This window comes from Procambarus clarkii, chromosome 40, assembly GCF_040958095.1.
Source record: "Procambarus clarkii isolate CNS0578487 chromosome 40, FALCON_Pclarkii_2.0, whole genome shotgun sequence".
Classification (NCBI taxonomy): domain Eukaryota; kingdom Metazoa; phylum Arthropoda; class Malacostraca; order Decapoda; family Cambaridae; genus Procambarus; species Procambarus clarkii.
In genome coordinates, this window is record NC_091189.1 from 5,624,522 (window position 1) to 5,648,159 (window position 23,638).

General features: G+C 45.0%; 1 protein-coding gene across 3 annotated transcripts in view; it reads left to right on the plus strand.

Annotated features, from left to right (window-relative positions):
* The window catches only part of LOC123757847 (lachesin), a 58,739-nt gene that overhangs the window by 15,990 nt on the left and 19,111 nt on the right, over positions 1–23,638 (plus strand). For 2 of the 3 annotated variants that reach the window (XM_069338642.1, XM_069338644.1), the window contains exons 3-6: positions 9,511–9,642; positions 13,159–13,296; positions 14,488–14,640; positions 14,841–15,047. In XM_069338642.1, coding sequence (XP_069194743.1) covers positions 9,511–9,642; positions 13,159–13,296; positions 14,488–14,640; positions 14,841–15,047 — 630 coding nt within the window. The remainder of the gene's footprint in view (positions 1–9,510; positions 9,643–13,158; positions 13,297–14,487; positions 14,641–14,840; positions 15,048–23,638) is intronic. The other variant, XM_069338643.1, reaches the window with a different exon arrangement.

Genomic DNA, 23,638 nt, shown 5'->3' on the forward strand with positions numbered 1-23,638 from the left:
CACCCCATACTCATCCTGTGAGCGGTAGTTTAATGTGCACCCCATACTCATCCTGTGAGCGGTAGTTTAATGTGCACCCCATACTCATCCTGTGAGCGGTAGTTTAATGTGCACCCCATACTCATCCTGTGAGCGGTAGTTTAATGTGCACCCCATACTCATCCTGTGAGCGGTAGTTTAATGTGCACCCCATACTCATCCTGTGAGCGGTAGTTTAATGTGCACCCCATACTCATCCTGTGAGCGGTAGTTTAATGTGCGCCCCATACTCATCCTGTGAGCGGTAGTTTAATGTGCACCCCATACTCATCCTGTGAGCGGTAGTTTAATGTGCACCCCATACTCATCCTGTGAGCGGTAGTTTAATGTGCACCCCATACTCATCCTGTGAGCGGTAGTTTAATGTGCACCCCATACTCATCCTGTGAGCGGTAGTTTAATGTGCACCCCATACTCATCCTGTGAGCGGTAGTTTAATGTGCACCCCATACTCATCCTGTGAGCGGTAGTTTAATGTGCACCCCATACTCATCCTGTGAGCGGTAGTTTAATGTGCGCCCCATACTCATCCTGTGAGCGGTAGTTTAATGTGCGCCCCATACTCATCCTGTGAGCGGTAGTTTAATGTGCACCCCATACTCATCCTGTGAGCGGTAGTTTAATGTGCACCCCATACTCATCCTGTGAGCGGTAGTTTAATGTGCACCCCATACTCATCCTGTGAGCGGTAGTTTAATGTGCACCCCATACTCATCCTGTGAGCGGTAGTTTAATGTGCACCCCATACTCATCCTGTGAGCGGTAGTTTAATGTGCGCCCCATACTCATCCTGTGAGCGGTAGTTTAATGTGCGCCCCATACTCATCCTGTGAGCGGTAGTTTAATGTGCACCCCATACTCATCCTGTGAGCGGTAGTTTAATGTGCGCCCCATACTCATCCTGTGAGCGGTAGTTTAATGTGCACCCCATACTCATCCTGTGAGCGGTAGTTTAATGTGCGCCCCATACTCATCCTGTGAGCGGTAGTTTAATGTGCGCCCCATACTCATCCTGTGAGCGGTAGTTTAATGTGCGCCCCATACTCATCCTGTGAGCGGTAGTTTAATGTGCGCCCCATACTCATCCTGTGAGCGGTAGTTTAATGTGCACCCCATACTCATCCTGTGAGCGGTAGTTTAATGTGCACCCCATACTCATCCTGTGAGCGGTAGTTTAATGTGCACCCCATACTCATCCTGTGAGCGGTAGTTTAATGTGCACCCCATACTCATCCTGTGAGCGGTAGTTTAATGTGCACCCCATATTTAGATTTATGTCTAAAAGGCTAAATTTATTCACTGTCTAAGATGTAATCTAGTGTACTCGCCTAGTTGTGCTTGCGGAGGTTGAGCTTTAGTTCTTTGGTCCCGCCTCTCTACAGTCAATCAACTGATGTACAGATTCCTGAGCCTACTGGGTTCTATCATATCTACATATGAAACTGAGTATGGAGTCAGCATCCGCCACATCGCTGCCTAATGCATTCCATCTATTAACTACTCTGACACTGAAAAAGTTCTTTCTTACGTCCCTGTGGCTCATGTGGGTACTCAGTTTCCACCGGTGTCCCCTTGTTCGCGTACCACCCGTGTTCAACAGTTTATCTTTATCTACCCTGTCATTACCCCTCACACAATTCGCAGTGTGTGTGTCCCTGTCTTTGTCCACACATTCTACACATTTCACTTCATCCAGATCCCCTTTTACAAGCCGAACTGCCAGAGTTAATTGTAGCCAAGTAACATTCGAGATGTGACAACGTCTGTTAGTCTGCTGATGTTGTTACTTGCCCCCATACACATGTTATACTTGACACATTTCAGTGTGATAAACAATGGATTAGAACCATTCTTTTCTGTCATCGTCAGAAACAGTTGCTGGTTTCCATTAAACACAATCGGATTATGATACAGTTTACCTACGTTCTAATCTATTTGTCGCAACATGCTCATTATATCTTTCATTCAACCCGATTAGTAAAGGCTGACTTAGGAGTGATGTGTTATTACAACCCGCACGGAACTGAAACCACCCTATAAGTCATACACAATCATCCACCGCGTTAATAAGACTGAAATAAGTATAGCGGGCCAGCCAGAGTATAGCAGGCCCGCTATACTGGGCATGCGCAGGACTCGCCCTGCGAAAAAAAGCACAATCCTCAGGGCCATCTCCTTGTACCTCTTCCCATCAGATAATCTTATCAAATCTTTCCTCTATTTCTACTCTGTGCATTAACCCGAATATCATCCATGCAGTATAACACTGTGTGGAGCCCGAGGTGGGTACAGAACACCCGGGTGTACCGTGTTCCGCGCGAGAGGTACTTGGTTATATCGACGCGATACATCTAAATACCTACCAGTTACCAGGCATACCTTACGTTTTAGCAACTCTTTGAACAGTTTGGGGGAGCTCGGCTTTATCAAAGGCTTTTGATGCATCCAGAAACAGGGGTATGACGGGACTCCAAACTGAATTGTGGCATGAATCTCTCTCTCTCTTGCTCTTTCTCTCTCTCTCTCTCTCTCTCTCTCTCTCTCTCTCTCTCTCTCTCTCTCTCTCTCTCTTGCTCTCTCTCTCTCTCTCTCTCTCTCTCTCTCTCTCTCTCTCTCTCTCTCTCTCTCTCTCTCTCTCTCTCTCTCTCTCTCTCTCTCTCTCTCTCTCTTGCTCTCTCAGCATCGGCCCCTACAGCAGTATTGTGGCCGTCCAACTTGCAAATGTTAAGAGAACATACACTTTTTTTTACAATAGTGGAAAATCATGAGATATGTGAATTAACGCATTTTGACAATAGTCTCCTTAAAGAGACCTCACTTAAGTCAACATTACAGTATTAATAAGTCTCCTTGTGGCTTGAGTTTACAGTTTACACAAACTACAGATAAAGTTTACTCGTGTCATTTGTGTTTACTGTACTTCTGGTGGTGTCAGTAATTCACAGGAGGAGGAAAACAGTTGTGAAGACGCCATTGTAAAGATGAACCACTTGTTGGTAATTGTCACGTCAAGGCAGCGGGAACTGCCGTATGTCTCAACAGCAACAGACCAACATTCTGTGTCCAGTTTCTCAGGATTGAGACAAGTCTTGCTAAGGTCGTCTCTCCCGAAAGTAATTTCGAACATTTAATTGTACATCAATAGGCTTAATTAATTTCTAAATTCTCGAACAATGACGTAAGTGTTGAAGTGGCAGTCATATACTTTAATAGTTCCCTACTGGGAAAATTCTTGCGGGATGTAGTCCACTCGGGCGGGCTTAATGTGACCGGACGGAATGGTGAAATCAATTTCTATGCACAAAATGATACGTCTAGTAAAAATGTAAAATATATATGATTTTCTATTCATTTTAATTTTGTGTAATATACTCTTGTGTTCTCGTATTATAAACTCTCGTAGTATCATCCTCGTAAAACACTAGTGCAGTATCTCTCATGGAACTACTAGTAGTAGTAGTAGGCATCCATCAGTCTCAGGAGACTATGGAGTCTCTGGTTGCCGGTCTGGAGTGGTCTCTCCAGGGCGCAAACCCAGGGCAGGTTGATACGGGGGAGAAGCTGTTACCCATGCAGCAGGTCCCCCCTCTACTACTACTGCGGGTCCCCCCCACTACTACATGGAGCTACTCCCATGTAAAACACCAGAGGAGGATCTCCCATGACGCTATAGATATTTGAACGCCCAAGTGGGACAATACGCCTGTGTTAAACTTGAATTAACTCATCAGAGGCGAACAAGCTCAACATAAACGGACCTCAAATTGAACCTCAGCTTTTGTGTTGTGTCAAGTGTTGCTGTCACGACGCCTCAGCTTTTGTGTTGTGTCAAGTGTTGCTGTCACGACGCCTCAGCTCTACACTCTACCAAATGTTGCTTCATAATAATAATAATAATAATGTTTATTATGCGGTGTATTGTTATTTTTATTATTTGATTACAGAGGTGAACAAAACACGGCCCCAGATTACAACATCCGGGACACTGACGCCTCATTGGGTGTAGAATGCCGTATTTTCCATCTAAAACACCGCGACAGAGACACCTGTGGGCGTTACAAGTAACTAAAACTTGCCGTACATTCATATAGACTTTATATGGTAAGCAAATTCCGCATAATCCGGCGAGGTGCACTTAGTCCCCCGCAGAGTAAAGGATTACGGCCAATTTTCCCGGGCGGGTATTAGTGGAAGACCGCGGTAGGCTCCGGCTGTCTCGTATATTGGGGGAACCAAATAACATCCGTCATATCTTTGTTTCCTCAGTAAGCCCTCTCTTCCCAGGGGGAAAATAATGAGGCTGTAAATAAGAGAGAAGGTTAATGGGAGGTAAAATGTATGTTGGTGGTGGTGCTATAGCTGTATCTTGCCCTGTGCCTTGATCTTGGTCGATGGGTGGGTGCGTCTGCCTACTGCTGCTGCTTACATACAGGTGTTTACTTGGGAGAAGTTGGTGGGTCGAGATTGTTGGACCTGATCTTTCTAGTTGCCAGTAGTTCGGGTGTAATAACTCCAACTAGGATCTCTAGTTGATTGAATTATATTCAACTACTGTCCTTACTAAGTCTGTCCAGTTACTCTGCGAACACTTGACAAATATAACAGAAGGCCTATTGGCCAATGTGAGGAATTTCCTTGCATATATTCATCCAAACTCCATTTTATATAATGATATATTCTAATCAACGCCTGAAAGAATCCACCAGTCCCTCGTCCACTCTGTTACCCGGTAATTTGTTCTAGAAATCAACAACCCCATTTCCAAACCCATATTTACAAAGGTCTTTATTTAATCAAAATTTCTACAATGTATATCGTTTCTTTACAGTTTCTGTTTGTTTACAGTGTCCAGTGTCCACCCGTCGTGATCTATAGCTTCCTAAAGTGTGCAAATATACCTCCGACTGCTATTTCAACTGCAGCTCGTCTCAATGTTCTGTCTTGAAGTGATACCAGCCTAGCTTCGTTCCACAGTGTTATGTCTGGGACCATTGTTCTTGCACACCCCGAATTTTCAAAGTTTTATTATGTGTTTAATGAGGTGAAGACTCCAATATGACGCCGGAATTGCTTACGACGCGGATATGTTGTTCCAGAGTGCTCCTGGTGACATGTTTTGCGTTACGTTACCTCTTCCTCCACTGTTACTCTCTTTTGTTCCTTAGGTATTTTCTCACCCTCTATACCAACCATCATTGGATGTTGTTGACCTTTGTAACAGCTGTTACCTTCATGAAATGTTTCCTCGATGTCTAGGGATGATTTTTGGGATGGGTTCGCAATTCTGGTATGAGATATTTTTTCCAGTATGGCCGCCAGGTCCAATTGGGCTTGTATCGAGAAAAGGGCCATATCTCGGGAACGGCTGCTACCAGCTGAAAATTACAGAGGCAAATTATTTAGAACAGTTCTTTTACACTGTAATAATACACTCTTATGATGGTTTACCTGTTATTACTTGTTTTATTGAAAATATATTACGATTTAATTACCCTTTTTAGGTTTGTTTCAGATTGTGTGATCCTTTTATGAGAGATTCCATTTAATAACCCCATGAAGAGAGAGCAACTTGCACCAGCTGCCAAAAGAGGGAAAAAGAGAGTACATGAAAAGTGTGTAACAGGAGCAGTAGGCGACAAGGACTGAAAATGACATAGAGAAAGTGACCGTAATCTCCAAGACTTGTGACGATACCGATTTTTACGGAACTCTAGAAAAAGAAGAAATGGTTTATCATCTAGACTGCTCGGTTTACCACGAAGATTGCTTGTAACTCAAAGAAAAACATCCTATTACCTTTTGAGTCATTTAGGAAATGTGGATTTGTAGTTCAGCGCGGAGACAAGAATTTGAGCAGTATAGGTATGGATCAAGGCTCGGAGATGTGCCACAACAAGCCAGCAAAGGGACAAGGTGGCATAGCTGGTGTGACCCGAAGACAAGAGGTCGTAGCTCTGCAAGGCATAATCGAGCACGAAACACATTCACTGAACATGCTTCATAGGAGAATCTGTGGAATTGCTGAAACTGGTGACTATGCTCTGTATCACCAGTTTTCGGACATCGTAACCACAACAGGATAATGAGGGCATTGAGAAATTGGGCCAGTTTCATTAATGATAGGTATGACCCTTTTGTTCTAGTAGAACAGGACCACGTCTCGACTGTGCAACAGGAAAGCACTTGCTAGTAGAAGAAAGAAAGATTATACTAACATGCATCATTGAGAGATAAAATAAATAAAATAAATTCCACGATGAAGTCTTCATGCGGAAGTCTAAGAAATCGCCTGATCCTTTGTCGAGAAAAAAAGATTTTTAAGAGAAAAGATGAACCGAAAAGTTTTGATGCAGCCAAACAAACTTCTCATACTTAGGGAATAATTGAAATCGCAAGAGATCGGGGTTATTCCATTGATACACTTTTAACCTTTGAGCCAACAAGTACATCGTTCTTTATAACAAAAGATGCAGCACAATTTTTTTTTAATGGTCCAAGAGATAGAAAATGAATTGAGAGGTATGTCAAATTAAGCCTTTCAGAGTCCTCCATCCACAACAGTACTGGATTTGTATACTCCATGCCTGTACCATAGCTGCTGCTGCTGCTGGTGCTGGGGCTGCTGCTGCTGCTGGGGCTGGGGCTGCTGCTGGGGCTGCTGCTGCTGGGGCTGCTACTGCTGGGGCTGGTGCTGCTGCTGGGGCTGCTGCTGCTGCTGCTGCTGGTGCTGGGGCTGGTGCTGCTGCTGGGGCTGCTGCTGGGGCTGCTGCAAGTTTTATGAAAACCTTTGGAGAGTTTACTGAAGTTATTTTTGGCATCAATCCAAACTAAAATTCAACTTCAGAAATTCTTCGATCCTGTCTCCCACGACACGGAGGCAGACTGTCAAGAATAAGTGTGAGTGATATGGACGAGGAAGAAGCCCCTACAGTACAAGAACACCTAGTTACACACAAGTACACACAAGTACCAGAGTCAACATCTACTCTAAAAGAAACTGTTAGACGACTGAACCTTCACATAAATCACTCTGTTAAGGCTGCCAATGTCAAAGGTCTTCTTCCCTCTGGGCACCACATCCAAGACCAACACCAAATTAGCGTCATCAACGTTGATTCAACATCGACCCAACGTCACTCTTGGAAATTGTGGACCTCACTGGGTAGAAACATCATCAGACCCCACATGTGTGTGTGTGTGTGTGTGTGTGTGTGTGTGTGTGTGTGTGTGTGTGTGTGTGTGTGTGTGTGTGTGTGTGTGTGTGTGTGTGTGTGTGTGTAATCTATATTTGCAGTGTGTTCAAGTCAAGTGGTTTGAAGAAACTTTGAACTCTCTGGGAAAGGACACACACGCAATAAGGTATATTCCAGCACATATATATGTGTGAAGTCGTAGAGAAACTAATTATTGAACCACTACCTGTTCATTTACTAAATGCCTGTGACGCCACCAGTAACGCTGGGATAAAACATGCACCTCTAACACCTGATAAAGATTATGCATACCTTCTTAAAGATTTTGGAAGAGAAGAATTAGCAGAAGCCATCATGGAAAATGCTGAGGAATATTGACAAGAATCTTGTCAAAAGCTTGAAAAAATTGATATTCAGATACCATCGTATGAACAATTTGTATTTTACGAAGCTCACACCAACTTTTATGACTTTTCAGCATTAATGTGATCAGCAGCATAGATCATTTCGTGATATGTTCTTTCGTGATATTTTCTCTTCATATATGTTCTGGCGCATGCACGGGCCGCACTCAGCATACAATATGTGACACAAAGGCTGAATAAGACTGTGAGTGGGAGATGAAGTAGGACAGTGAACTCTCTGGGGCAGGTGGATGGTGTTGTATCATAGCAGATTTATGCATATTTAATAACCCCAGAGAGATGTGTGTATCTGTGGGGGGTTGGTCAAGGCGAGTAGGGAAGTCAAGAGGTTAGGAGGAGTGAGTTTACTGAAGAGTCTGGGGTGTTGGGTAGACTGGGTGAAGTGAGTGAGGGAAGGAGATTATCTTCAGAGAAGTTCCAGGGCCCTACAGGGAGAGACTAGGTAGAGAGAGAGAGAGAGAGAGAGAGAGAGAGAGAGAGAGAGAGAGAGAGAGAGAGAGAGAGAGAGAGAGAGAGAGAGAGAGAGAGAGAGAGAGAGAGAGAGAGGGAGGTAGAGACTAGTGGTTGTGATCTAGATGCTGGGAAGTAGGAATGAGGGGGTTAATTACGAGGTATTCTGAGAGGGAAATGTAGCTTCTTTGTTCACTTTATTCATTACTCGTAGAATTTTGTTAGTTATCATATCAACCTGCTACTCCTTCTCTCCAATATGGTGAGGTAGAGTTCACAGAGTCCTTCACTCTTGCCCAGTCCTTCACTCTAGATTTTTAAAAGTTTTTTGTGGGCACATATGCGCGCCTGTTTGTGTATTTACTATTTGTATTTTACTATTTATGCCTGCAGGACTGACAGCTCTTGGACCCCGCCTTTCTAACCGCCGGCTGTCTAATGTCTGACTCCCGATCTATTTCCCTCTATCACATCTACTACATGTATTTCTCTCAAACACACATTCCCAGGATGCAGCTGTCTAACTCCCAGGTAACGATTTATTGCTAGGTGAACAGGCGCATCGGGAAAAAGAAACTGCGCCCATTTGTTTCTGCCTCAGTCGGGAATCGAACCCGGGCCCATCAGACTGTACGACCCACGAGCGCTGTTCATTCAGCTGCGAGGACTGTTCCTCTCTGTCAGTATACTGTGTGTATTTATGTAGTACATATGTGTGTCACATAATATATATAATACATACATACATACATACATACATACATACATACATACATACATACATACATACATTACATGCATGCATACATACATACATACATTCATACATACATACATACATACATACATACATACATTACATACATACATACATTACATACATTACATACATTACATACATACATTACATGCATGCATACATACATACATACATACATACATACATACATACATACATACATACATACATACATACATGCATACATTACATACATTACATACATACATACATACATACATACATACATACATACATACATACATACATACATACATACATACATACATACATGTATACATATACACATTTAATATAACCAGAAATATTAAGCAGACTAAAGATCTCATCGACAAATTCGTCTCCATCGCAAACAGCAAAAACCATTCAATAGAGCATAGTGGCCAATTAGGATAAGCCTTTACCTCAGTTAAATCATAGTTCCAGCATCCTCCGTTAAATGGGACGATGTATGTACATGATATATTTCACACCGAGCGGCCCTGCAGAAGTCCAGACACGCGGGTTCGATCCCATTCAACGGCCCCAACATTTTTTTTCCCCATAGATCATATCCTTGTGATTTCATTGTGTGTCATCTAACTGTTGTGGGCGTTGTTTACAGCGGTGAAGGTGCTGGAGGGCCAGACCCTCTCCATCGGCAAGGTCTCCCGACTCCACATGGGCGCCTACCTCTGCGTCGCGTCCAATGGTATCCAACCCTCCGTCAGCAAGAGGATCCAGCTTAAGGTCCAGTGTGAGTACGTCTTCATAGAGCCGCCTGCCTTCTTTATGAGTAGCTCTTCGTACCCCCTGTCTCTTTATGAGTAGCTCTTCATAGCCCCTGTCTCCTTATGAGTAGCTCTTAAGTAGCTCTTCGTAGCCCCCGTCTCCTTATGAGTAGCTCTTCGTAGCCCCTGTCTCCTTGTGAGTAGCTCTTCGTCGCGCTCGTCTCCTTATGAGTAGCTCTTCGTCGCCCCTGTCTCCTTGTGAGTAGCTCTTCGTCGCCCCTGTCTCCTTATGAGTAGCTCTTTGTAGCCCTCGTCTCCTTATGAGTAGCTCTTCGTAGCCCTCGTCTCCTTATGAGTAGCTCTTCGTAGCCCCCGTCTCCTTATGAGTAGCTCTTCGTCGCCCTCGTCTCCTTATGAGTAGCTCTTCGTCGCCCCTGTCTCCTTGTGAGTAGCTCTTCGTCGCCCCTGTCTCCTTATGAGTAGCTCTTCGTAGCCCTCGTCTCCTTATGAGTAGCTCTTCGTAGCCCTCGTCTCCTTATGAGTAGCTCTTCGTAGCCCTCGTCTCCTTATGAGTAGCCCTTCGTAGCCTCCGTCTCCTTATGAGTAGCTCTTCGTAGCCTCCGTCTCCTTATGAGTAGCCCTTCGTAGCCCCCGTCTCCTTATGAGTAGCTCTTCGTAGCCTCCGTCTCCTTATGAGTAGCTCTTCATAGCCTCCGTCTCCTTATGAGTAGCTCTTCATAGCCTCCGTCTCCTTATGAGTAGCTCTTCATAGCCTCCGTCTCCTTATGAGTAGCCCTTCGTAGCCCCCGTCTCCTTATGAGTAGCTCTTCGTAGCCTCCGTCTCCTTATGAGTAGCTCTTCATAGCCTCCGTCTCCTTATGAGTAGCTCTTCATAGCCTCCGTCTCCTTATGAGTAGCCCTTCGTAGCCCCTGTCTCCTTATGAGTAGCTCTTCATAGCCTCCGTCTCCTTATGAGTAACTCTTCGTAGCCCCTGTCTCCTTATGAGTAGCTCTTCGTAACCCCTGTCTCCTTGTGAGTAGCTCTTCGTAGCCCCTTGTCTCCTTATGAGTAGCTCTTCGTAGCCCCCGTCTCCTTATGAGTAGCCCTTCGTAGCCCCTGTCTCCTTATGAGTAGCCCTTCGTAGCCCCTGTCTCCTTATGAGTAGCTCTTCGTAGCCCCTGTCTCCTTGTGAAATAGCCTTTCCCTTCGTCCATGTGTGGATAGATTTTCCAGCCTCCTATCCCTTCAGGAGTAGCCTTCGTGTTTTCCGAAGTGTGTGTGTGTGAGTAGTCTTCCTGTGTGCGAGCTGCCTCCTGGTCTCCTACTTTTGGAAGTAGCCTACTGGCGTCATCCTCCTTTCAGGTTAAACTTGCATGATTAGATTAACTTATACGGTAATTTGAATATATTTATTCTAATTTATTGTTTTTCTCTCCAGTATGAATTGTGAGACTTTTCCTTACTATGACTTGCATGAGTATCCCCAATGTGAGTAATGATCCCCAGTGTGAGTTATAGCTTCTCCCCAGTGTGAATTATAGGACTTCTCCCTAGTATGAGTTATAATGCTTCTCCCTAGTATGAGTTACGGGGCTTCTCCCTAGTATGAGTTATAGGGCTTCTCCCTAGTATGAGCTATAATGCTTCTCTCCAGTATGAGTTATAGGGCTTCTTCCTAGTATGAGTTATAATGCTTCTCCCTAGTATGAGTTATAATTCTTCTCTCCAGTAGGAGTTATAGGGCTTCTCCCCCAGTGTGAGTTATGGGCAATTTTTTCCCCAGTGTGATTTATGGGGTCTCTCGCCTGTGTAAGTACTTTAAACCTTTCCCTGGATTTAAATAATCCTGTCTGTCTTATGCGAGTTCAAGAGGTTTCTTACTAGTGTGAGTTAAAATGAATTCTCGGCCACTGTAAAGTAAAAAGGTCTCTATCCAGTGTGTTAAACACAATTATCTCTAGTATGAGCTAGTAAGGTTTCTCTCCAGTATGAACTAAAAAAGATTATCTCAAGTGTGAATGAAAAAGGGTTCTAGTATGAGTTAAAAAGGGTTCTAGTATGAGTTAAAAAGGGTTCTAGTATGAGTTAAAAAGGGTTCTAGTATGAGTTAAAAAGGGTTCTAGTATGAGTTAAAAAGGGTTCTAGTATGAGTTAAAAAGGGTTCTAGTATGAGTTAAAAAGGGTTCTAGTATGAGTTAAAAAGGGTTCTAGTATGAGTTAAAAAGGGTTCTAGTATGAGTTAAAAAGGGTTCTAGTATGAGTTAAAAAGGGTTCTACCTCAGATGAGTTGTGGAAACATACGGTGTTATTTAAATCGGCTCTTCTCTGTTTTCAGTGTGAATAATCTCTATTTCTCTAACTTATATTTAACTAACTGTTGTCGTTTCGCTAGATTAAGTTTGTAATGCTTCATTAAGTAGTGAGTTCAATATTAGAGTGTTGAGCCGGATTCCACTACCAGGACAAGGCGAATATTTTCATAAACTGTATAATTTATACCACTGTGTGTGTGCTCTCACCTATGTGTACTCACCTATTTGTGCCTGCAGGATCGAGCATTGACTCTTGGATCCCGCCTTTCTAGCCATCGGTTGTTTACAGCAATGACTCCGGTCCCATTTCCCTATCATATCTAGTTTTAAAATTATGAAGAGAGTTTGCTTCCACAACCTGCTCCTTAAGTGCATTCCATTTTTCCACTACTCTCACGCTGAAAGAAAATGTCCTAACATCTCTGTGACTCATCTGAGTTTCCAGCTTCCACCCATGCCCCCTCGGTCTGTTAGTATTGAGTATTTTGAAGTATTGAGTATTTTTAACGTTCCTATCATATCCCCCCTCTCCCTTCTTTTTTTGTAGTGTCGTAAGGTTCAGTTCCTTCAGGCGCTCTTCATATCCCATCCCTCGTAACTCTGGGACGAGCCTCGTCGCAAACTTCTGAATCCTTTTCCAGTTTCCTTATGTATTTCTTCAGGTGGGGACTCCATGATGGGGCGGCATACTCTAAGACTGGTATCACGTGTGTATGTGTGTGTGTGTGTGTGTGTGTGTGTGTGTGTGTGTGTGTGTGTGTGTGTGTGTGTGTTTTTGATGACATTATTGACTTGATTTTATAAATTTAATCTAGTGGCCAACGCAGCAGTTAAGTCTGAATGACTCCAGCAAGGTAAATCATAGTTCCAACATCCTCCGTTAAATGGGAAGATGTATGTGCATGATATATTTCACACCGCGCGGCCCTGCAGAAGTCCAGGCACGTGGGTTCGATCCCATTCAACGGCCCCCAATATTTTTCCCCATAGATCATATCCTTGTGATTACATTGTGCGCCATTTAACTGTTGTGGGCGTTGTTTACAGCGGTAAAGGCGCTGGAGGGCCAGACCCTCTCCATCGGCAAGGTCTCCTGACCTTGTAATAATATTATGTGTATTGTCTCTTGTTTTTATCTCCACTTTACGGTTCGGGCGGTCTTTTTTTATCTTTTCATATGGGCGGAACGTGGGCGTGGTGTAACTTTGATATGGGCGTGGAACGAGCAGTCCCACCTATGCTGTGGATTCCGAACCAATTGGAAGGAGCCCGCATGGGAGACACCATTGTCTTGAAGTGCAACACAGAAGCCTTTCCAAACTCCATCAACTACTGGACCAACCACAAGGGAGAGATGATTGCCGCCAGTGAGTGCAGGGCTGTTTCACACCTCACTCTCTCCCCCACCACCATGCTCCACCAGGCCGGGGTGGGCGTTGTTGCTTCTACTGAGTCTCTCACACACACACACACACACACACACACACACACACACACACACACACACACACACACACACACACACACACTCACACAGTACACACACACAGTACACACACACACACACAGTACACACACACACACACACACACACACACACACAGTACACACACACACAGTGCACACACACACACACACACACACACACACACACACACACACAGTGCACACACACACACACACACACACATACACACACACACACAGTACACACACACACACACACACACACACACACACACACACACACACACACACACACACACACACACACACAGTGCACACACACACACACACACACACATACACACACACACACAGTACACACACACACACACACACACACACACACACACACACACACACACACACACACACACACACACACACACACACACAGCACACACTCCCCACCCCAGCCAAACACAAAGGAAGCACACTAGTTTATGTCCACACAGAAGCTGGTGCATCACGTCTGAACACATACACAAATACAGCAGGAACACGTATCACATGATCATGTATCCTGGACATGCCTACTTTTTATGTACACTAAAAAATACTTAATTCCCACACATAATACCTAAGTACTCTATTTTGGGGGAATTTGGTGTTACTGCATTTAAAGAAAGAATTGTTTGTAGAGTGGTTCAATAGGCAGCGCATACACAGTGTTTTATTGGTATATCTCTGACACCACCGCAATAGACCCATCCCTTCCCTTCATCGTGTCACCCGCCGGCCACACGCCACTCTTGTCTGCTTCTACCCCTCCTGTACTCTCTCTCTCTCTCTCTCTCTCTCTCTCTCTCTCTCTCTCTCTCTCTGGTCTTCGGGATTAAGGATGAGAATCCCCACCATTATTTTACTTGCTATGAACTGCTATTTTTGCTACGGATTTCTCTATCTTTTCTTTTTCACCGCCTTCTCTTCTTTCCTTGCTCTCTCTCTCTCTCTCTCTCTCTTCTCTTGCCTCCCTTCCCCCGACCCCTTTGTTCTCCCCTCCACCCTTGCTCTCTGTACTGGTTTACCTTAACTGCAGTAGCGTGGTCCTCCAGCAGGCGCCAAGTACGACACCACCATCAAGGAGGAGAGCTACAAGACCAACATGCGCCTCGTCATCCACAACCTCACCAAGGACGACTTCAACACCTACCGCTGCATCGCCAAGAACAGCCTGGGGGAGACTGACGGCTCCATCAAACTCTACGGTAATGACTCGGTCTTTACGTCTCAGGGGACGTCGTCACGTAGAGGGGTCAAGGGGTCAGAGGTCAAGGGGGGTCACTGCTGGAGAGCCACTCTTCATGCCTTGCTGGTCGCTAAATAAGATGGTTTTTATACTTGTGGTCGCTGATCATACGCGTGTTTTTAACAGTCTGGTGAGAGTTTGTTTCATCTCTGCCGCCAGAAATCGAGCCCCGGAACCCGAAGGAGGGTTCTACGCAGGGCTCGCCGACGAACGGGCAGGCGGGGGAGAGGGGCGAGGACGGGGACGAGGGCGTGGAGGGCAACCTGGTCAACCACACCACCAGGGAGGACACGGAGAAGAACTACACAACGGAGAGACGGGGCAGGCCTCGCGGCAAGCACACGCCTTCAAAGAAAACGGGAAGAGGTAGGACCCTACTAGTTATATTTGTAATTATCATCACGTGTTGTGTTGTGGTCATTGTAGCTTTCGTATTTTGTTTCATTATACTGTTTTGAACTGTTTTTCAGTGAGTTTTTCTTGTCATTCTTCCTGTTTTATTGTTATTATTCTTGATATTTGTGTATATATGTATTTATTTCTCATTTGTTTCTCAAGTAATCTTTGTTCCTGCTTTTCAAACTATAAATCCATAGCCTACGACACCTGTATAATATGTCCTGATCAGGTGTGGACGGTGAAGTTACTCTTCATGATCAGGTTAGACACTCGTCGCCTTTGATATGACGGTCGTGGAGGTTGACCTCGGGGCTGGCTGCTGGAGTGTTCTGGAGTTCGAGGTTGACTTTGGGGTCTGGCTGGAGTGTGAGGATGACCTTGGGTGATGGAGGATGGTGGGTGGAGCCCCGCGGCATGTGGCCATCATTGCTGCCATATTTATTGCACTCACGACGAACCGCCACACACACACACACACACACACACACACACACACACACACACACACACACACACACACACACACACACATACACACACACACGCACGCGCTTGTATGCAGTTAAATTGCTCGTACAATGGCTCGTGCAATGGTTGAATGTCCCTTCCTTAGTGGCGGTGTCTTCAGGCGGGAACCACAAGCGGGTATATGCAAACTCTAAAAATAATTACCTGCAGGATGAACTCCGCATTTAATAATTAAACAAACAACAAAATAGCCTTTTAGTTTAGGTCTGTCTTGCCTCTCTGTCTGTCAACTCGGGACAGGCGGATCTCGCCCTAACAGCTCTACCAGTGGACAAAATAGTTAGTGGAGGAGCCCCCTTGCTCCAGCGCCACTCTAGCGCCGGCCTCCCACTCTATTTTCCCTTTCAAATATCCAATTAATTGAAAGGGAAGAATTTCAATTAGAGAGGGTTAGTTTGATCTATCATTCCTCCTCCGCCCGTCTGTATCTTTGCAATATCTCTTCCACTTTCTCATTTTTACTTTATTTTGCAGCTTGCAACACTGATGACAAATTTATTCGTCACGAATCATCCATTTGCAATTAGCTTGGCAACTTCTCCAGAAACTTTATTTAGCCTAAGTTTATAACAATATGAAAAGTTTGGCCTGGGAGAGAAAGAGATGGCGCAAGTTGGAGAGCCTGGCGAAGATGGAGCAGGAGATCGAGGGAGAGGCTAGGTACCTCGACCCCCAGTGCCGGTGGCTGGGTGCCACGGGCACTTACCACCTATAGTGCCCGTGGCTGGGTTGGTGCCGCTGGGAAGGCCACCCATCCATCTACTGTCCATTAATCGGCTCTCAACCTTGCACTCCAATTTGCCACATGACACGATCCCGGGGAGAAAGAAGGAATAGAGATGGAGGAGGAGGAACATGGGAGAGTGGGGGGGGGGAGAGTGTGTGGGGTGGGAGAGTGTGTAGGGTGGGGGTGTGGGGGGTGGGAGCGTGAGGACGAAGAGGAGAATGAGCATTAAACTAGCAAGAGAGAGTGGGAAGGATGAACAGGAAATACAAGACTAAAGGAGAAGAACAATATTAAATTATCCATATGCAGACGAGGAGTCACGATAACGTGGCTGAAATATGTTGACCAGACCACACACTAGACAGTGAAGGGACGACGAAGTTTCGGTCCGTCCTGGACCATTCTCAAGTCGATTGTCAATGGTCTTGAGAATCGACTTGATCGACACGATCGACTTGAGAATGGTCCAGGACGGACCGAAACGTCGTCGTCCCTTCACTTTCTAGTGTATGGTCTGGTCAATAATATTAAACATAAAATTAGAGGGAAGGAAAAGAGCTGGGAAGAGGTGTGTTGAAGTTGCGTAAACAACGAACACAGAACACAGGGAGAATGAACACAGAACACAGGGAGAGTAAACACAGAAAGCACACAGGAAGAATGAACACAGAACACAGGGAGAATGAACACAGAACACAAGAAGAATGAACACAGAACACAGGGAGAATGAACACAGAACACAGGAAGAATGAACACAGAACACAGGGAGAATGAACACAGAACACAGGAAGAATGAACACAGAACACAGGGAGAATGAACACAGAACACAGGAAGAATGAACACAGAACACAGGGAGAATGAACACAGAACACAGGAAGAATGAACACAGAACACAGGGAGAATGAACACAGAACACAGGAAGAATGAACACAGAACACAGGGAGAATGAACACAGAACACAGGGAGAATGAACACAGAAAGCACACAGGAAGAATGAACACAGAACACAGGGAGAATGAACACAGAACACAGGGAGAGTAAACACAGAAAGCACACAGGAAGAATGAACACAGAACACAGAACACAGGGAGAATGAACACAGAGCACAGGGAGAATGAACACAGGAAGAATGAACACAGGAAGAATGAACACAGACCACAGGGAGAATGAACACAGAACACAGGGAGAGTAAACACAGAAAGCACACAGGAAGAATGAACACAGAACACAGCACACACGAAGAATGAACACAGAACACAGCACACACGAAGAATGAACACAAAGCAAGGTAGAGAAGAGAAATGAAAAATCAGAAGTTAGGAAATCCCGCCGTGGAGACTGTAAACAAATGCAAACATTTTAAACACGAATCATCAGCTTCAGATTTGAATCTGAAATGATGTTTCGAGCGTCGTAGATCATGACTCAAATATTTCTGGAGTTATCACAAAGTTTTCGAGTCAATGAGTTTGTGACACTGAGGGCCTGGTAGTCTGTGAGTCTGGTAGTCTGTGAGCCTTGGTAGTCTGAGCCAGGGAGTCTGATAGTCTGTGAGTCTGCTAGTCTGTGAGTCTGGTAGTCTGTGAGCCTTGGTAGTCTGAGCCAGGGAGTCTTTTAGTCTGTGAGTCTGGTAGTCTGTGAGTCTGGGAGATGAAGAAAAAAGGCAGACCTCTAAGGAGAGCCAACCAGCGTGGCAGGATCTTGGCGCCCCCAGCTCCCCACACACCTGTGATGGAGACCTGTAGGTGTGCACCAGCTTTGTGTGTATGACAATGTATGTGTCTTTATGTATGACTGTGTACATGTGTATGTGTAACGTCAGGGGTCCTTATTCTATCGGACCATTCTAGACTCCACCATTCCTTTGCGACGCGTTTTCTCTTTCAGTTACCGAACTTCTTTTTGTGCTGCTTGGTTAACCGGACAGCAGCCGGATAAATAATTCAGAGAGCGAGTCGGTTACGCGTCACGTGGCTTTCCGGTGACGAACGGCCCGATAAAGAGCCGTAAAAATGTGGGAGATTACGTTGATTGTGGCCGCTTTGTTACTGTTGGTGGGAGGCGCCCCCTAGGGTGTGTGTGTGTGTGGGAGGAACCCCCAGGGTGTGTGTGTGGGAGGAACCCCCAGGGTGTGTGTGTGTGGGGGAGGTACTCCCAGGGTGTGTGTGTGGGAGGAACCCCCTAGGGTGTGTGTGTGGGGGAGGTACTTCTCCACACCTGCTAACAGCAGCACAGCTGACTACTACTTACCCCTGAAAAGTTTGTTTACCAACAAAACAAATCTAGAATATAAAAACAGTGTTACTTTACATTTTATAATTTCACGAATCCACAAAGACAAAAAAAAACAAAATCACGAGTTTCATTTTAAAACCAGATAAAAAATAAACAAAAAATGGAAATCAAATTGTCAGCCCAAACTAGAATCGTCCGTGAACCATTTTGTGCCTTAACTATTGGACTATAATTGCCCGAACCTAACCCACCCGAAGACCCACGAACAGAAAACGGGACATCACGTCAATTTCGCGAGCCGCTGCCATTTTGTAAAACGTTAGTTTTTGGCCTTTTGTTATATATATATATATATATATATATATATATATATATATATATATATATATATATATAGACTAGATTAGCACTTTAAGCGCACTAAGACCCCCTTCTGATCTACCTGAGGGCCACTAACCCCTAGTAAGGTGTCAGTTGGGACCTTACGAACCTTGCGACCTTACGAACCTTGCGACCTTACGAACCTTGGGACCTTACGAACCTTGGGACCTTACGAACCTTGCGACCTTTCGAACCTTGCGACCTTACGAACCTTGGGACCTTACGAACCTTGCGACCTTACGAACCTTGGGACCTTACGAACCTTGGGACCTTACGAACCTTGGGACCTTACGAACCTTGGGACCTTACGAACCTTGCGACCTTACGAACCTTGGGACCTTACGAACCTTGGGACCTTACGAACCTTGCGACCTTACGAACCTTGGGACCTTACGAACCTTGGGACCTTACGAACCTTGCGACCTTACGAACCTTGGGACCTTACGAACCTTGCGACCTTACGAACCTTGCGACCTTACGAACCTTGCGACCTTACGAACCTTGGGACCTTACGAACCTTGCGACCTTACGAACCTTGGAACCTTACGAACCTTGGGACCTTACGAACCTTGGGACCTTACGAACCTTGGGACCTTACGAACCTTGCGACCTTACGAACCTTGGAACCTTACGAACCTTGGGACCTTACGAACCTTGCGACCTTACGAACCTTGCGACCTTACGAACCTTGGGACCTTACGAACCTTGGGACCTTACGAACCTTGCGACCTTACGAACCATGCGACCATACGAACCTTGCGACCGTACGAACCTTGCGACCTTACGAACCTTGCGACCTTACGAACCTTGCGACCTTACGAACCTTGCGACCTTACGAACCTTGCGACCTTACGAACCTTGGAACCTTACGAACCTTGGAACCTTTCGAACCTTGCGACCTTACGAACCTTGCGACGTTACGAACCTTGCGACCTTACGAACCTTGCGACCTTACGAACCTTGGAACCTTACGAACCTTGGGACCTTACGAACCTTGGGACCTTACGAACCTTGGGACCTTACGAACCTTGCGACCTTACGAACCTTGGGACCTTACGAACCTTGCGACCTTACGAACCTTGGAACCTTACGAACCTTGCGACCTTACGAACCTTGCGACCTTACGAACCTTGCGACCTTACGAACCTTGGGACCTTACGAACCTTGGGACCTTACGAACCTTGCGACCTTACGAACCTTGCGACCTTACGAACCTTGCGACCTTACGAACCTTGCGACGTTACGAACCTTGCGACCTTACGAACCTTGCGACCTTACGAACCTTGCGACCTTACGAACCTTGCGACCTTACGAACCTTGCGACCTTACGAACCTTGCGACCTTACGAACCTTGCGACCTTACGAACCTTGGGACCTTGTCCTCCCAACCACGAACCTTTCGCTACACACTTCCTTCCCTGTGCTTCTCCCAGTCGTTTATTACTTCTCTTCCTCTTCATGTTATCGGTCGGTCTTACCCCTTACGCTCTTTTCCATTTGAAGTCCACTTTATTCCTTCTATTATCCGTGACATTTTCTCGGCATATTCCATATTTTCTCTAACGCTCCTTTCCACCATCTTCCTCCTTCTCCTTCCTTGTATATTTTCCTTCTTTATCTCTCCTTTCTTCTCTTTCTCCCCCCCCCCCTTACTTCTCTTGTCCCAGCCCCGTCTCCTCCTCCGTCCACTCCCCGTCATCACAAATATTTATCAAATTGACCGCCTGTCTGAAATGTTGATTTACCGTCAGATAATTCCCAAGTCTAAGGCCGTCACTTAATCCCCTTTTACGTGTTAATATATGCACAGCTGACGCCTGTTATAATGTTGTTATTGGGCGCTGTTGTTGAGGGGGGGGGAGTGTCTTGTTGTGGGGGGGGGGGAGTGTCTTGTTGTGGGGGGGGGGTCTTGTTGTGGGGGGAGGGGGAGTGTCTTGTTGTGGGGGTGGGAGTGTCTTGTTGTGGGGGTGGGGGTATCTTGTTGGGGGGGTGGGGGTGTCTTGTTGGGGGGGTGGGGGTGTCTTGTTGGGGGGGTGGGGGTGTCTTGTTGGGGGGGGGAGGGAGTGTCTTGTTGTGGGGGGGTTGGGGGAGTGTCACAGACTCTTCACACCACAAGTGAACAAAAGGGTTCACTTGTGGTGTGGTTCACAATATAGTAAGCTACCCCATTCCATAATTACCCCATCACACAAAATCTCAACCATATAATAACCACATATTACAATAACTCCATAGTCTTCTGAGACTACTGGATGCCTACTACTTCCACTACAATCACCCACTACACAAACTACAATCAAACCATCACACACACAGTCAAGAGAGAGTCGTCTTGTGTTCACCTGTGCCGGTGAGGCCAGTGTATTCATTAGTACCTCCCGGACACCTGGAGTCGATAAGCAAGTAATTCTTGACACCTGATGGACGCCTCTCCTGTAAGACCTGGGGCCGCCACCATACACCGTGAATCTTAGCACTTCTCCCAGACGGCAATTAACTGAATTCTTGACACCTGATGGGCGTCTCACTTCCAAGAACGCCACCGCGAACCATGCTGGACCTGAACCGTCAATTAACTGGACTTGAGAAGCTGTGAGAAAGAAGGGGGGGTGTATGTAGATAAATGTAGATAAATAGATAAATAGTGTAGATAAATAGCTACGACTTCAGATCGAGTGTTTGGAAGGTGAAAAAGGTGGAGAGAAAGGGTTGTTTTCAAGAGGAGTTAAGGTTTGCTGGGGAATTGAACTTTGCTCTGCACTGACGGTAGAACACTCTGTGTTGGACGGGGATAATGGCTAGTTATATTAAACCAGGTTTGATAGGTAGTTGTGATGGCCAGCAGTGATGGCAACTGAAGCTGGTTAAAGAAAAAAATAAGGATATGTAAATTACTTGCCGTCTGAGGCACGTGGTCAGCGGAGAGAGCTGGGTCACTGGATGAGCACAATATATATGGAAATTATCATTTAATTATCATAAATTATGCTGAGCGAACAGTACTGACCCTCGTTGTATCCGTTGACAGTGTCGCGACTATTATAAGCTAATGACGCTGTAATATCGCGTTAGCCTTGGTTATCTTGAGTTATCTTGAGCGTGTTGTGGTGTGTTATCGTGATATGCCCTGGCTGGGTGTGTGGCTGCTGGCGTCGTGTGTGGTTGTGTCGTGTGTGGTGACTGTCCGATGTGGACAATAAACATGGATAACAAAACTGGTGAACGTAGTAGAGAAGAACATCTTGACATCTGGTGGTCCCATAACAATAAGTCTGTGTCAACAACATGCCAGTATGAAATTCCATTGGTAGCAGGTATTCCGTGTTTTTTTGTATTAAATATATAATTCTGATAAGTATACATGTATGTATGTATGCATGCCACTCAGATGAATTAATGAACTCATACTTCTGTAAAAATTGTTCATATTACAAAAATATTGACTGCACAATATGTGGACTATTTACTCTTCAATAGCTATTTGTCTATGGTATGTATTTTTTGACTGCCGATATTCCACATATCATAAACACTAATAGGTTGAATTAATAGAAAACCTAAAATTTATTTAATCCCCCGTATCATAAAGCAAGAATTTAACTTGAAATTATATATCATATGAAAATAATCCTTTGTTTAGAAATACAATTATTTAGTTATACATCCAAACATTTTTATATTTATAATGTCATGCCAGTGAAGCCATGTGAAAATAGAAGCGAATATTCTGGAAATGTAAATGTACTCGTAATATTATTAGCCAGGTATTATATACTTGACGTAAAACACTACATTTCTGCACGCAATACCTAGATTATGACGAAACACATATATCCTTGGATAAGTAATTTTTACAGAGCTTTTTGAACTTTCAAAATAATATAAATTATCAGTTTAAGGCAATAAAAGTACTGAAATAGCTTTTCTAGCCCAGCCTCGCCCCAGTACAAACGGAAATATTCACATGTAAAAATCTTGAGGCAACTGAATAATCCAGTAAGACTCGAACCATGAAAGCCATCCGAACACTTCCTCCAGGGCCTAAAGTAAACTTACTAGCTTCTCTAGCAAGTTCAAGAATTAACTACAACAACAGAACTTTAACCTTATCCCCTCTCACCTTTAATTCCAAAATATTTACATCATACACAACACCCAATAAACCCCCCCCCCCCCCCACCAACTCTTTCTTAAAAAAAAGGGGAAGGAAAAATTCCTAGCTCCCCCAAGAAAGCGGAAGACAAACTTCAAGAATATACCTCATCCAGGGAAAAGACACTACGAGAATAATATTATAGAGTAAGTATACCATCATTGTGATGTAGCCTGAGGCTGCCCGCCAATCCTTCTCCTCTACCAGATTTTCTCGTTATTTCAGAGTTTTTGTTCCCGGGAAGAAAGGGCATGTCTTGGTGGTGGCTCCGGGCGGGGTGTGTGTGTGGTTGGACCCGCCTGCTGCTCTAACCAGCTCTATTGGGCTCTACGTTGACGTTGGGCTGTCGTTAGATGTCAGGATTCTTGGTGCTCTAAGGTTTCATTGTTGGGTTTCATTGTTGTTTGGCTCTATTCGACTGTGGTAGCATGGAAAATAAACTCTGTAGCTCTATACAACTGTTAAGTGTATGGTTTTGTAGCTCTATATATCTGTGTGGTGTATAGTCATGTCCTATACGACTGTGAAGGAGC